This window comes from Melospiza melodia, chromosome 10, assembly GCF_035770615.1.
Source record: "Melospiza melodia melodia isolate bMelMel2 chromosome 10, bMelMel2.pri, whole genome shotgun sequence".
Lineage (NCBI taxonomy): Eukaryota > Metazoa > Chordata > Aves > Passeriformes > Passerellidae > Melospiza > Melospiza melodia.
This window is the reverse complement of record NC_086203.1, coordinates 12362040-12377221: the sequence shown is the minus strand read 5'-3', so window position 1 is coordinate 12377221 and position 15182 is coordinate 12362040. Positions and strand designations below refer to the sequence as shown.

The window sequence follows — 15182 nt, the reverse complement described above, 5'->3', positions numbered from 1 at the left end:
AAGCTAAATTAAGTTACGTTTTTCAGCTATGTCCTAATTGACAGGAATGTTGTGCTCAGTGGGTTTGGCTCCTTAAAATCCCATCCTGTTGTTCAGTTCTGTGATGCCACCTCCTTTTACAGGCACAGCTTTGAAGGGCTGGGAACAGCGCCATGAAAATGCAGTGAGCAAAGGAAGGAGAGCTCAGCCTGGCTTTTCCCAGCCCCTGCCCCATTTTCAGGCTGGAGTGGCAGAGCTCTCAAGGGCACTCATCCACACAATATTGGGAATTATCTGCCACAGTTGCGTGGTATTGGCAGTGTGGTTCAAGCCTTGAATTCAGCACTGAAAAGTGAGTTAGGAAACTGAATTTTCGTGGATTTTTAAAGTTCTCCAAGTGTTTGCTCCTATCCTAAACCCTCAAGTAGATGTAGGGCTATTTGTAGGTCTTGTTCAGGTTTTACCCTTCCTATTCCCAAACAGGAAATTCAGGCTCCATCCCAGGAAGCTGTGGCACAAATATTTTAGTGACATTTAGTGAATTAGTGAATTTAGTGAATTAATATTTTAGTGAATTTTTCCCTATTTAGCTGCAAAAGGAAGGACTCAGTGCCATTCCCACAGCAGCATTCCAGGTGTTTATTGACTGGAAATATTCAGGTTATTCACTGGATATTCAGGCGCAAAGGCACAGAATTGTAATCAGGACTTGGCACCACAGCATTCCTGCAGCCAGAGGTTGTATAGGATTTTTGCATTTTTTAAAGCATTTAGAAGTTTCAGGCTGTGATACTCAGCAGTTTATGTGCCCTGAAATTATTCCTGAATTGCAATTCTTGGGCATTTTTACCCATAATGGGCCTTTGCAGGGTGCCAGGTATTTTTTCTTCTCCCTAAATGCATCAGCAGCTCCTTTAAACTAAACAACTTCTTAGAATTCATGCTGCCCAATTTTTACAAATTTTATTTGAAATTGCTATTAATATGTATAAAATTATGCATAAAAGTAAGATTTTTTTTTTAATTTATTTTGTACTTAGAGAAGTAAAGAAACCTGGTCTTCTTTTCTCTAACTGAGTTTTACAGGGCACTGTACAGCCAAAATTAATGAAGATGGGTTAATTTCTCAATAATTCAATAATTTTCTCTCAAAATTTCTGTTGATGAACCTAACATTTGTCATATAACAAAATGTGGATATAGGAATATATAAAATGTGGATATAAGAACGACTGTGAATATTGGCACAGGAAATGTGCATTATGATTCCTACCTGCTGGAATCATAATTTCCTGAGCACTGCTGGGACACACAGGACTGGAATTCTTTTTTCCTCAGCCCCTTGCTGAGGAAAAGGCTGAGATTTGCCTCATTTTCAGCCCCTCTGCATAATCCTACCAACATCAGGTTTGAAATAATTATAATTTTAGCTTCTTTTAAGAAGATTCATTGGTTCTGGAGATGAAACTGGCAGCACTCTCCTCCAGTGGCACCGATGCTGCCTCCCCACTAAAATCCTTGCAAGAACCACACTCAGGTGGGTTTTTGCCTGTTCTTTGGGACAGAACTGGAACAGCACAAGCCCAGTACGGCATTTCTGCCACCCAATCCCCAATTCTTGGAGCAGAATTTCAGCTCCCACTCCTGGGTGTGATCCCTGAGTAATGGCAGATGCACATTCCTTCCTGGTGGAAGTGTGGCTCTGGAAATGTGCATTATTGGCATTGGAAATGTGCATTATTGGCACTGGGAATCTGCATTATTGGCAATGGGAGTGTGCATTATTGGCACAGGAAATGTGCATTATTGGCACTGGGAGTGTGCATTACTGGCTCTGGGAATGTCCATTATTGCCATTGGAATGTGCATTAGTGACAGTGGAAATGTGCATTACTGGCACTGGAAATGTGCATTATTGGCACAGGAAATGTGCATTATTGGCATAGGGAATGTGCTTTATTGCCAGTGGAAATGGGCATTATTGGCACTGGGAATGTGCATTATTGGCACTGGGAGTGTGCATTTTTGGCACTGGAAATGTGCATTATTGCTATTGGAAATTTGCATTTTTGGCAATGGAAATGTGCATTGTTTGCACAGGAATGTGCATTATTGGCACTGGGAATGTGCATTACTGGCACAGGGAATGTGCATTATTGCCATTGGAAATGTGCATTATTGGCACGGGTAATGTGCATTATTGGCACTGGGAATGTGCATTATTGGCACTGGGAGTGTGCATTATTGGCACTGGAAATGTGCATTATTGCCATTGGAAATGTGCATTATTGGCACAGGTAATGTGCATTATTGGCACTGGGAATGTGCATTATTGCCATTGGAAATGGGCATTATTATTGGCACTGGGAATGTGCATTATTGGCACTGGGAGTGTGCATTATTGGCACTGGAAATGTGCATTATTGCCATTGGAAATGTGCATTATTGCTATTGGAAATTTGCATTATTGGCAATGGAAATGTGCATTATTGGCACAGGAAATATGAAATACTAACACTGGAAATGTGCATTATTGGCACTGGGAGTGTGCATTATTGACACTGGAAATATGCATTATTGCTATTGGAAATTTGCATTATTGGCAATGGAAATGTGCATTATTGGCACAGGAAATATGAAATACTAACACTGGAAATGTGCATTATTGGGACTGGGAGTGTGCATTATTGCCATTGGAAATGTGCATTATTGGCACAGGAAATGTGCATTATTGGCACTGCTTTGCTCTCAGGGACAGGAGGTGGTGCAGAGCACTGGGAGCTGCCTCTGCTCAGCAGGGCAGGAACAGAAATGAGTCAGAAATGAGTTTTCCCTGCCATGGAGAAGCCCCCAAAGCTGCAGGAATTGCAGCATTCCCTGAGCCCAGGTCAGGGGTGTCTGTGTGCCCGTGACCCAGGGTCCTGCCAAGAGCTCTCCTGCCCAAGCAGCACCATCCAGAGCCCAGATTTTTAATAGGATCCACAAAAACCTCCACAGAAAGCCAAGGTTTGTGACACCACTGTGCTTTGTGTAATTAAATTTGGCACAAAAAAGGGCATTTTTAAATAACCAAGGTTCTTGAGGTTTGAGATCCAAAGCTTGGATGGACACTGAGCCCCCAAAGACACCAGGGGCAGCGGCACCACTGCTGAATTTGGTGCCAGACCCCCCTGAAGGGCTCAGCAGCCAGTGGGTATCGCAAAATAAAATAATAATAAACCATTGAATTTCACTGCCCACCTTTCCTCTCCTCACTTAGAACAAGCACCATCCCCGTTTCCAATGCATTCCCAAAGCTGATATTTCCCACCAGGCAGAAATGATCTCCCACCTAATAATGTACAAATTAATCCATTCCAGCACAAAACTGGATATTACATGGCACAGAGGCAAAACTGTGGGACACTGAGCCATGAAGGTTTTAATTTGAAACTCAATAATGAAGAAATAGCATATTGTGATTATCTCCCAGAAGAGCTGACTCTGAAAACTTAATTCTGGTGTATTTAAAGAAAATTTGTACTGTTATGTTTAAATGTGATTAAAATTTAATATATCATCTGGCACATCTTTACAGTGCTTGATCTCCATGATCTTGGGAGATTTTAATTGCCTGAAAATGCTGCCAAGCTCCAGCTGTAAAGTTTCCATCCTATTTAGAAATGTGCCACTCTTCTCCAAAGCTGCAGAACTGCCTTCTGAAGCTATATTATATATATGTGTATGTATTCAAGACCTGTTAGTAATTGCTGTTGAGTAAAAATACCATTTTCAATATATTTTTAAGAAAAAACAATAATAAGACAGTTTAAATCAGAAAGAATACAACCAACTTTGAAAGGAACTGGTGTAACACAGCTAAGTATTTACATATTTCTCCTACTGTCCAAAAAATAACCCAAGGGGAAAAAGCAACATGAATTTAAAGTGCCAGACTTAAGAAAGGAATCAGTGCTGCCCATAGCCCCTTTTTGCCTCCAGATTGCCTGATTTGAAGCTCAAATTGGTCCAGCATTGAGGCCAGGATGACAAATTCAGTGGCAAAAGGGAAATCTGTTACCTTGGCACTATCGGGTAAACTCAATTGCATCCATGTTTCTCTCCAAAAAAGGCAATTATCCAAAGAGTTTTCATGTGCTGGCTTGGCACTGCAGGGCCTCACTACTGAATTTGTTATCCAGCACCTTCTCCCACATTTTTATGAGGAGAAAACCTGGGCATTGTGGTCAGCACTGCTAATTAACATGGACATCTGTTTAATTAAACCCCTCCATTGCCAGGGCAAGTCCTCTGGGAAAGCAGAGGTGTTTGTTGGGGCTGAAGGATCTCAGCACGTTTTAGGAGGGCCTCAGCAGCATTTAGAAGAGCACAAGAGGGATCTTGTATCTCTGGTTTTGTGTAAAAGGTGTGGATCTCCTGGTGCAGGCACTTCCTACAAATGAAGAGTTAAATTTAAAACTACTGAGAAGCTCATGACAATTTCTCCAACCTGTATTGTGGGAATCAGAAAAACAGAAACTTCCACAGACACTGAAGGGTTTGATCTGCAGCCTTGGAAGAGGCTTGAATTGATGTAAAAATACAATACACAGATATTAAGTAGAAAAATCATAAACTTATGGTTCTATAGTTGTAAGAATGTGCCTTAAGTTAGTGAGCAGCTGTACTGCTGAGATGGTGAAGGGTTTGTAGTGTAGGGCTGGGGCTGTGTGGAGTGAGCTGAGAGTTCAGAATTATAACAGAAGCATTTGTGTGCGTGTGAGACAGAAGCCATTGGACAAAAGTATCCAGATTGCAGCAGAAGTGAGTAAAGGTGATGGGTTAGAAAAGCAAAATAAACCCTGTGGCAGCTGTCATTGGGTTAGAAAGTTCTGTATTGCCTTGGAACAAAGAACTTGTGACTGCTCTTGAGCTATGGCCCAGTGCTTGCTCCTCTAAAACCTCACAGCCCCTGAGACTGATGTTTGTCTGAGCTATAAATTGTTTTTAGCTTGAAAATAGTTCCATCCCTTCACCACTAGCAGTGATAATGATACTGTACAAAATCCCATTCTCTCAAGGTTCTGTGGGAAGGTGAACAAATGAAAAGTGAGGCAGATGGCAGGACTGGCACAGCCCTCCTGATGTTCCCTAGCAAGTCCCACAGTCCAACCTCAGCCCTGCAGGCCTCTCCACCCATCCCTGACTTTGGGCAGGACCAGGAGCTCTCCCTGACTCCTGCTCTGTCACACATCCCCTGATCCCTCAGGTTCTGCTGCCTGTGGGCATCCAGAGCCACAAAACCTTCCTGGCTGTGAAGGGCAAAGTGTCACAAAGGCAAAGCAAAAGAGCTTGTCCTGACTTAATTCATTTCAGTGCTTGTTTTTCCTTGGATCTCTCAAAAATGCTGTTGCCGAGTGGCTTCACACATTCAATTAGAGGTTCAGGGGGCATCAATTCAATCCCTCCGCCTCCATCATAGTCATGCTGGAGGAAATTAAAAATATTGCCTTTACACAGTGGCTGAAAGACATGTGAGCAAGTCTGAGACTTTATCTCTGGTTTAACTGCAGAGTTTTGGGTCAGGCCATCTCTATTTCAATGAGATCTGCCAGGAAATCCTGTGAGGGAGTCCCTGGCTGTGTTTGTGGCTAGACAGGATGAACTTAATGAATTAATGAATTTTATAACTAAAGAAGTTAGTTATTAGGAACAGTCTCAGCACACAGCTGGGAGCCAGGTGACCTTGAGGTCTCTGAGGCCACAGGTGTGTCCCCAATGCCACAGGTGTGCCCTCAATGCCACAGGTGTGTCCCCAGTGCCACAGGTGTGTCCTCAATGCCACAGGTGTGTCCCCAGGGTCACAGATGTGTCCCCAAGGGCACAGGTGTGTTCCCAGTGCCACAGGTGTGTCCCCAAGGCCACAGATGTGTCCCTAATGCCACAGGTGTGTCCCCAAGGGCACAGGTGTGTCCCCATGGCCACAGGTGTGTCCCCAATGCCACAGGTGCGTCCTCAGGGTCACAGGTGTGTTCCCAGCGCCACAGGTGTGTCCCCAAGCCCACAGATGTGTCCCCAATGCCACAGGTGTGTCCCCAAGGGCACAGGTGTGTCCCCAATGCCACAGGTGTGTCCCCAGGGTCACAGGTGTGTCCACAGTGCCAAAGGTGTGTCCTCAATGCCACAGGTGTGTCCTCAATACCACAAGTGTATCCCCAGGGCCACAGATGTGTCCCAAGGACACAGGTGTGTTCCCAGTGCCACAGATGTGTTCCCAGTGCCACAGGTGTGTTCCCAATGCCACAGGTGTGTCCCCAGTGCCGCAGGTGTGTCCCCAGTGCCCCAGGCGTGTCCCCAGGCAGCTGTGGGGGCACACACAGCCCCAGTTCCCAGGGGATGAGCAGTGCCTGGCAGGGCTGCAGCCCAGGGTGCCCCTTCCTGCCGGGCACGGCTCCTCTCCCGGGCACAAAGGCTGCTGGCACCGGCCCGGGGGAGCTGCTGTGCCAAGCTGCTCCCTGGAGCTTCCTCCCACACGGGGCAGGCAGCTCCACTCCAGCTCCTTCCAAGGGGGCTCACTCTGTTATTCAAAATGTTGTGGCTAAAGATCGTCCAGGAATTCAGCCATGAATGCCCAAAGCAGGTTTGGTGTGTGTGTGTGTGTGTGCATGCAAATGTACACACAAAAATGTGTGTGCATTTATTGGGATGAAGAATTCCCTTCATTCCCCACTTTGTGATATACAGAAATGGTATTTTAAAAGTATAAATAGCGAACAAAGGGATCCTTGACATAAACATTCCTCAGCCAAAAGAGGAAGTTTACTTGGATAGGAATATTTATAGGAGTGAGAGCTTGAGCAACAAGTCCAAACATTGTGACATAAAACTATCATCAGTATTTAAATAAAAAGTAGCATGATATAGTAGAAAAGATAAAAGCAGCATGATATATTTCCTACTTGTAAAATACATCTAAGAAATTAGTAAGTTTTAATTTGTATCATCAGAATGGCTTCTCTATAAATGAAAATATTCATTAAGGTGGCCCATAATGAATATTTTGAGTGTCGTCTATACTGTAAAAATTGTTAATTTTGGGAAATTTTTATGTGAAGTCTGTTGAAAAGCTGTCACTTTCTCGTGCACACTTCAATGCACACATATTTAGTTGTTGCACAGCTTTTATTTCCTTTCCCTCCTTAAACACCCCCAAGTGTGCAATGCCTGGTGGAGGCACCTCCCCGAGAGGGGTTGCTGAACACGGGCAGATTAAAAACCAATTTAACTGATGGCCACAAACAGAGCTCAGAGTTTGTCATGGCCACAAAGATTTTCTGTCAGGGCATAAAAGCAATGAATCAGTATGCAGAAGGTATTGCCTGCCCCATAGAGATGCTAATTCTGTGGCACTTTGGAAACTCATGTTCTACATTTACTGTTCACACCCCATGGAAGCTAACCAGCCCAAGCCTCAGCTAATGAAATCAAAAGGCTGCAAAATGTCACATTTTCTCAAAATGTCACATTTTCTCATCCCCCTGCAGCCTAATTTTGGGATCTTTAGGCCCTTTCTATGAGTTGTTTGACAACCGTGGTGCTGCCTGGCTGTCATGAGGCACAATTGTCCCAGAGCTGGAGAGTTACGCTCACACAGAGCTGCTGCAGCCACTTTATCTGCACAAAATAAAGGGCCCATCAGCCTCCTGCTCCAGAAAATGACAGAAAACCCCAAGAATAAATTAAAGAAAGTATAGAACAGCAGAACAAAGCTCAAAAGTTTCAGCAAGTTAGCGCTGGGGACTTATATTTTGTGGTCCTTTGGTTTTTTATGGGGTTTTTGTTTTGTTTTGTTTTGGTTTTTTTTCTAAAGTGCTGTAAAAATACCTATATGAGCAGTTTGCACATTGCAGGCATATTTGGACAGAATGTTTTATACCTAGCAGATACTGCTATATGTAGCAGTTGATATTTGAAAGTTCAGGTATTTTCTAAGTTAGGACCTAATCTACAAATACATAAAACAGATGTTATATATAAAATATATAATCCGTATAAAGCATAGAAATACCTGTTATATACAATGGATATAAAATACGCAAAATAGATGATAATACATAAATAATATAAACATATAGGAAGGATAAAAGTACATTCATATTTAATAAATAATGAGCATAGAATATAGAAATATAATTATAGATAATATTTATAATATGAAATGGTAGATGTAGATATATATATAGATATAGGTGATATAGATATAGATATGGATATAGATAGATATAGATATAGATATAGATATAGATATAGATATAGATATAGATATAGATATAGATATAGATATAGATACAGATATAGATATAGATATAGATATAGATATGGATATAGATATAGATATAGATATAGATATAGATATAGATATAGATATAGATATAGATATAGATATAGATGATATAGATAGATACAGATATATATATAGATACAGATGCAGATATAGATAGATATAGACATAGACATAGACATAGACATAGATATGGATAGATGTATAGATTTATAGATAGATATCTATATAGACATATAGATTTATAGATAGATATGTAGATATAAAGATAAATAGATATATACAGACATATCGATATATAGATATATAGATGATATACAGATATATATCTTTATAGAAATATAGATATATAGACACAGATATAAAATAGATATAAAATATATAAACCCATATATTTATATGCTTTATATATATATTAAAAAACCATATATATATATATATATTTAAAAACCATATATATATATATATATATATATATATATATATATATATATACATAAAACTTTTTTTATTATTTATAAAAATAAATAAAAAGCCACTTTCCAACCCAGCAATCCCAGCAATCCGTAACCACAAACCCTCCTGGCAGTGCGCGGGAATCAGAGCAACCCTCGCCACGAATTCCCCCGCGCTCGGGGCAGCGCAGCGCCGCTCCCCCCATCCCTTTCCCCGTCCCCCGGCCGCAGAGAGCCCCGCGGAGGCTCCGCGGGCGCGGACTCACCGAGCGCAGCATCGCAGAGCAGCTGCTGCGGGTGCGCGGGCGCGCAGCTACAGGCGGGCACGGGCGCGGGCAGCGCGCACAGCGCGCACAGCGCCAGCGCCAGCGCTGCCCCCCGGGCCCCGGCGCCGCTCCCGGGGCTGCTCCCGGCGCTCCCGCTGCCCGCTCGCCTCATGCTCCGCTCACGGGAAACGCTCCGCCGCGCTGGGGTGCGCTGGGATGCGCTGGGATGCGCTGGGATGCGCTGGGATGCGCTCCGGATGCCCGGGACACCAAACGCTGCTCGCTCCGAGCGCTGCCGGGGCTCGCCGCCTGCAAATCACCCGGACATGGGACTCCCTTATTTATGGCCCCGGCGCCGAGCCCCGGCTCCGCCTTCCCGCGGTTCAAAGCTCATTTATTGGTGACATCGTCCCAGAGAAGCTCGGAAAGTGGAAATGGGAATGGGCAAAAAGCTCGCACAAAACCGGCTTTTACGCGGGTCTGAAGCTGATTTTCGGAGGGTTTTGTCTCCTCCGAGTGAGTTTGCGTCCAGTTTGGATTTAAAAGGCAGCCCTGCGATCTTATTTTGGGCGAGTGAACAGAGCTGTCCTGTGTTGAGCTCCCGATCTTCCTTCCCCTGCGCTTTGCTGAGCTGCCGTCCCCGTTCGCAGGCGGGACAGAACTTCATTCATGGACAGGAAACCTCTCAATGCTCCGCTTGTGAGCCTCCAGCATCGCTGGGTACAGGGAACGACCAATTACAGATCAAAGCCGCAATAAAAGGCATTTTAAACAAAGTTATTTCACGGCAGGTTTAATTTAGAATAGCAAGGAAAAGTATCCCAGTGGTTTTGGAGGCACAACCCTTTCCCTGCGTTCCTTGTGAATGCAAATCCTGCTCTGTGCCTGTATTTCCTGGCTGGTGTTGGACGTGGAATTCAGTGGAATAAATGCAGAGTTCAGAAACCCTTTTCACCTTCAGAGCTTTGGTTGCTGTGGCAATCTGGGTGTGTGTAACCTGTGGGCACCCTCATTTTATGAAGAAAAATGTTCCATGAGGAAGCAACCCGAGGTTTGATTAGAGAGTAATACAGAACATCTCCGGATTGGCATGCAGGACAGGGCTGCTTGAATAGTTCTGTGTTTTGTCACAACCCAAATGGAGCCTAGGAATTGAAAATTCATTAACATGACCTGAACCATTCCAATCCAGGCTCATGAAAATGTATTTTGTTCAGGCTGAGGTTTAGGTGTGCCCAAAGCAGCTTGTTACCTTTAGAGAGAAGTGTACATGTTTTACAGCAGCAGATTTATTTCATTTCTGAACAGTTATACAAATATTAGTGCTCAGATTATTTTTCTTTTTAATTCCCATCCCCCTCAAGACACACTCTGTCTGTTAGGAAAAAACCCACAAATATTCAGAATTATTAGAATTGGGTCCAGTTTTTAGCCTTTAGATCCACACCAAACACTGAGCCAGGGATCCTGTACAAAATGTCCTGATTTCACACAGCCACACTTGGATTTTTTACTTTTCCAATCTGAAGCTTTGGCCCCAAATCATAAGATTGGACCCCAGCCCAGGACTAACACCTGAAAATAATTTAGACCTGTTAACATCTCTGTTCTTACCTAGGAGAAGTGAGGTTTTTTAATGTGAGGGGAGGGATGAGGAGGGCTGGAAGCTTGCAGGGGAGTTCCAGCTGCAGGAGGCAGGAAAAGCCCTGGGCAGGGCTGCCAGGGCCTGGCTCAGCCCCTCTGGGACTGCAATTCCTAAACCTCGGACTGGGAAGTGATGGAGGAGTTAATTGGGAGCCATTGATTGGTTGCCATCACAGGGCTGCTGTTATGGATGATCTAAATAGACCAATTTGATCAAAGTCAATTAACAAAATTCAAATTATAAAGAAATATGTTGGGCAAACACTCTACCAGTCCCTAAGGCACCTTTTGTCCAGGATTCTCCAGAACAACATGTCCAGCTATGTTCTGGTGTCCTAAGGACTTTTTTTACCTAGTACAATCAAATTAATTACATAATCAATAGCAGAACATTATGCTCAGAACAAAATTTAAAAATTGTTTCATGACAAGCTGCAGATTAGTTGCCCACTACCTTCTAGATATAGAGGAGAATTAAATACTTTCAATTGAGCGTGTAGAATCCATGTTATTTTTTTGGGGGGGTTTTTTTCCAATTATTAATGCCTACCAACAGCAGTGTGGGCATTAATTACCATCATTGATTGTCTTCTAACGAGAGTCCTGCACTAAATCCCCTGGGCTCCTGCTGATGGGTGATTCCCCTGGACTCCAGAATTTGGGATATTTACTCTCTGGAGGTGACAGGAGATGGGGGCCTGAGAGCTGCTGGGGAAGATGTGCCAGGGCAGCTCTGCCCTTCCCACTGCCCATCCCTCCTGTGCCCTCAGCCTCTGGCTGCAGGAGAAACCAGGGATGGGGAGAACCAGGATTGGGAATAACCCAGAACTGAGAAAAACTCAGGAATTCAGGACAACCCAGGGCTGAGAAACGCCCAGGGCTGGGGATAATACAGGGCTGGGGATAAACCAGGCTTAGGAAAACTGAGAAAAACTCAGGATTTCAGGATATCCCAGGGCTGAGGAACACCCAGGGCTGGGGATAAACCAGGGTTGGGAATAACCCAGAACTGAGAAAAACTCGGGATTTCAGGTTAACCCAGGGCTGGGGACAAACCAGGGCTGGGGATGACCCAGGATTTCAGGATAACCCAGGGCTGGGGATAAACCAGGGTTAGGAAAACCCAGAGCTGGATTTCAGGATAACTCAAAGCTGAGGAACACCCAGAGCTGATGATAACCCAGGGCTGTGGATAACCTAGAACTGAGGAAAACTCAGGATTTCAGGATAACCCAGGGCTGAGAAACGCCCAGGGCTGGGGATAAAGCAAGGATGGGAATAACCCAGAACTGAAAAAAACTCGGGATTTCAGGATAAGGCAGGGCTGGGGATAACCCAGAACTGAGGAAAACTCAGGATTTCAAGATAACCCAGGGCTGAGGAACACCCAGGGCTGGAGATTTCAGGAAAACCCAGGATTCTGGGATAACCCAGGGCTGCAGGATAACCCAGGGCTAAGGAAAACCCAGGATTCTGGGATAACCCAGGATTTCAAGATAACCCAGGATTCTGGGATAACCCAGGGCTGCAGGATAACCCAGGGCTGCAGGATAACCCAGGGCTAAGGAAAACCCAGGATTTCAGGATAACCCAGGATTTCAAGATAACCCAGGATTCTGGGATAACCCAGGGCTGCAGGATAACCCAGGGCTAAGGAAAACCCAGGATTTCAGGAAAACCCAGGATTCTGGGATAACCCAGGGCTGCAGGATCTCCTGTGCCTGGCCGTGCTGGATTTCCTCCTGCCCTTGCTGCCTGCTCGCCCACCCAGCCCATGTTTCCAGGGAGGCAGCACAGACAGACAGCTGTCAGTCTGTCCATCCCTGCAGCACAGTCAGTTGTCTGTCTGTCCGCCCTGGTGCTGCTCACAGCATTGCTCTGGTGCTCTGGGAGCCGGGTCAGGAGCACTGAGCTCTGCTGCAGGGGCATTCTCCACACGGATTTTGGGAGGGTTTTGCACTGCCATGGACATGCCACATTGTCCCTCCAGCTGTCAGACACTTTGAGCCCTCTCAGAGTCTCCTGCTTGGGCTGCCTGCTCCGTGCTCTAGCCTCTCCCAGAGCACAGAGTACAAGTTTTTATCCATATCAATCTGATTTTCTCTTCGTTGTGGCAAACGAATCTTATTTGAGAATGGTAGCAGGCAGGATTTTCCACACTCATTGTGATAATTCACTTGTGGGGAATTTTGGAAGGAATTTTGGATGGGTCCTCTGGATTGTTTCGATTATTTGGTTTGATGATTTGATTATTTTTCTTATCTTCTACATAGGTAGGAAGGGTGAGTTTGGTTCAAGTCATTAGAGCACGGTTTAGAGGTCACAAGACCCTTAGTGACAAGACTTTTAAAGAAGTTATTGTTATATATATTTTTTATATAATTAATATATATATGTAATTATATATTGTTATAACTTTATATGTTATTATATATTATTATATTATAGTTATTATTATATATAATGTATATTATATAATATGTAATATATAATATATAATGTATATTATATATTATATATTATATATTATATATTATATATTATATATTATATATTATATATTATTATATTATATTTATTATTATATATAATCTATATTATATAATATGTAATATATAATATATAATGTATAATGTATATTATATATTATATATTATATATTATATATTATATATTATATATTATATATTATATATTATATATTATATATTATATATTATATATTATATATTGTATATTATATATTATATATTATATATTATATATTATATATTATATATTATATATTATATATTATATATTATATATTATATATTATATATTATATATATTATTATAACTTCAAGGAGTTATTAATATATATTATATATATTAATGCTACTAACAAGGATCTTAATGTTTTTGACCTATTCTTCAAATATTTCATTTTACAGACTCCTGCTACAGTGTGAGTTTTCTTAGCCAATCATGTTATGACACACAAACCTACAGTGCTGCATTCTAAACTCCTTGTTTACCTATGTAGCTACTTTTATTTTTTCTATATTTTAAACTCTAAAACTCCAAACTTTCTTTTACTTAGCTTAACGTGTCTGTGCTTTAAACTATAAATCCACATTATTGCTTTCAGCACTCAAGTTTGGGAGCCTTTTCCAAGGTCTCAGATCAAATTTTGTGTTTAATTCTAAGCTTTGGCTTATAGGCCCAAGGTTCTGAGGGTTCTTTGCAATTGAGTTTCCAACAACCCAGAATTTATCTGTTGCCTTCTCAATGCTTTGACTTTGTTCTTTCCTCCCTGGTTCTCATTTGGAGTTGCAATTACCTCTAAAATCTACTTTCATTTTCCCTGATGAAGTCACACTACACATTCTGTACCTCACCTGTACAATCATGTTGAAAATTCAGAATAGCATTTCACAAAATAGGTGAGCTTTTACTGATTTTAAATTCCAGTGCCTCTGTATGAGCTACAGCCTGCTTCAAACAGGAGGGAATTTAGAGCTGTCACCTCTGAAATACTACAGAAAAAATCTTTACACTTTATAGGCACAGCAATTTGGGTGATTGTTTTATAAGGTGGCAAAGTGTTACTTGATTTTTGAGGCAGCAGTTTTCCAAAAAGTTGGTGGAAGGATGAATTAAACACAGACATGCCAGAATCAAAACAGAATTTGTTTCTGCAGAGTTTTTGTCTTCAGAGTTTCTTCCAGGGATCTGTGGGAGCTGCTCTCATTGATTCACTGCAATTACACTCTGTGTTTTCCTTCCTAATGACAATTTCTGTTTTCATGCTGTGCAGGTTTGAATCTGGCAGGCTTTCTGCCATCAGATCGCTCTGTGTTCATTTAGATCGCTGGGATTTTTACCTGAGATTAAAATCAGGGATTTTTAACAGCAGGCTTTCTGCCATTAGATCATTCTGTGTTCATTTAGATCACTGGGATTTTTAATAGCAGAGTTTCTGCCATCAGATCACTCTGTGTTCATTTAGATCGCTGGGATTTTTAATAGCAGAGTTTCTGCCATCAGATCACTCTGTGTTCATTTAGATCGCTGGGATTTTTAATAGCAGAGTTTCTGCCATCAGATCACTCTGTGTTCATTTAGATCACTGGGATTTTTAGCACACACCAGTTGTGGGGACAAAGGTGTTTTAGGGGGATCTCCTGGTGGGCTGGTGGAGTCACCCCATAACCAAGGATCCTCTCCAGCCCTGGCTGATTTCAGGGGGCTGCTCTGTGCAGCTCCAGCCTCTCCAGGTGATGGTGGCATCTCAAAGGGAGCTCAGAACTTGCAGTTCTTCACCAATCCCCACTGGGAACTCGGGTGGCCCTGGGACCTGTGTTGCACTTAGCTCACAAACCACTCCAACCTTCAATTTTGGGTCAAGGACTCACAGATCAGGCACAATTTCCTCTCTCAAGAACAAATTTAAGCTCTACTCCTTTTATCCCCTTGAAATATTATTTCCTCATTGCCCTGGCTAAAAAGATAACACAAATCACCTCAGCCTCCCCC

The 15182-nt window shown here is 42.6% G+C and overlaps 2 protein-coding genes across 2 annotated transcripts in view; one reads left to right on the top strand and one right to left on the bottom strand.

Annotated features, from left to right (window-relative positions):
• Window positions 1-9363, bottom strand: part of TIMP4 (TIMP metallopeptidase inhibitor 4) — a 32763-nt gene extending 23400 nt beyond the window's left edge. Inside the window, 1 exon segment of the mRNA XM_063164402.1 lies at window positions 9021-9363. Within this exon segment, the coding sequence (XP_063020472.1) occupies window positions 9021-9348 (328 nt within the window). The 5' untranslated portion in view covers window positions 9349-9363.
• Window positions 1-15182, top strand: part of SYN2 (synapsin II) — a 194057-nt gene that overhangs the window by 129513 nt on the left and 49362 nt on the right. The gene's annotated exons all lie outside the window — the stretch shown is intronic.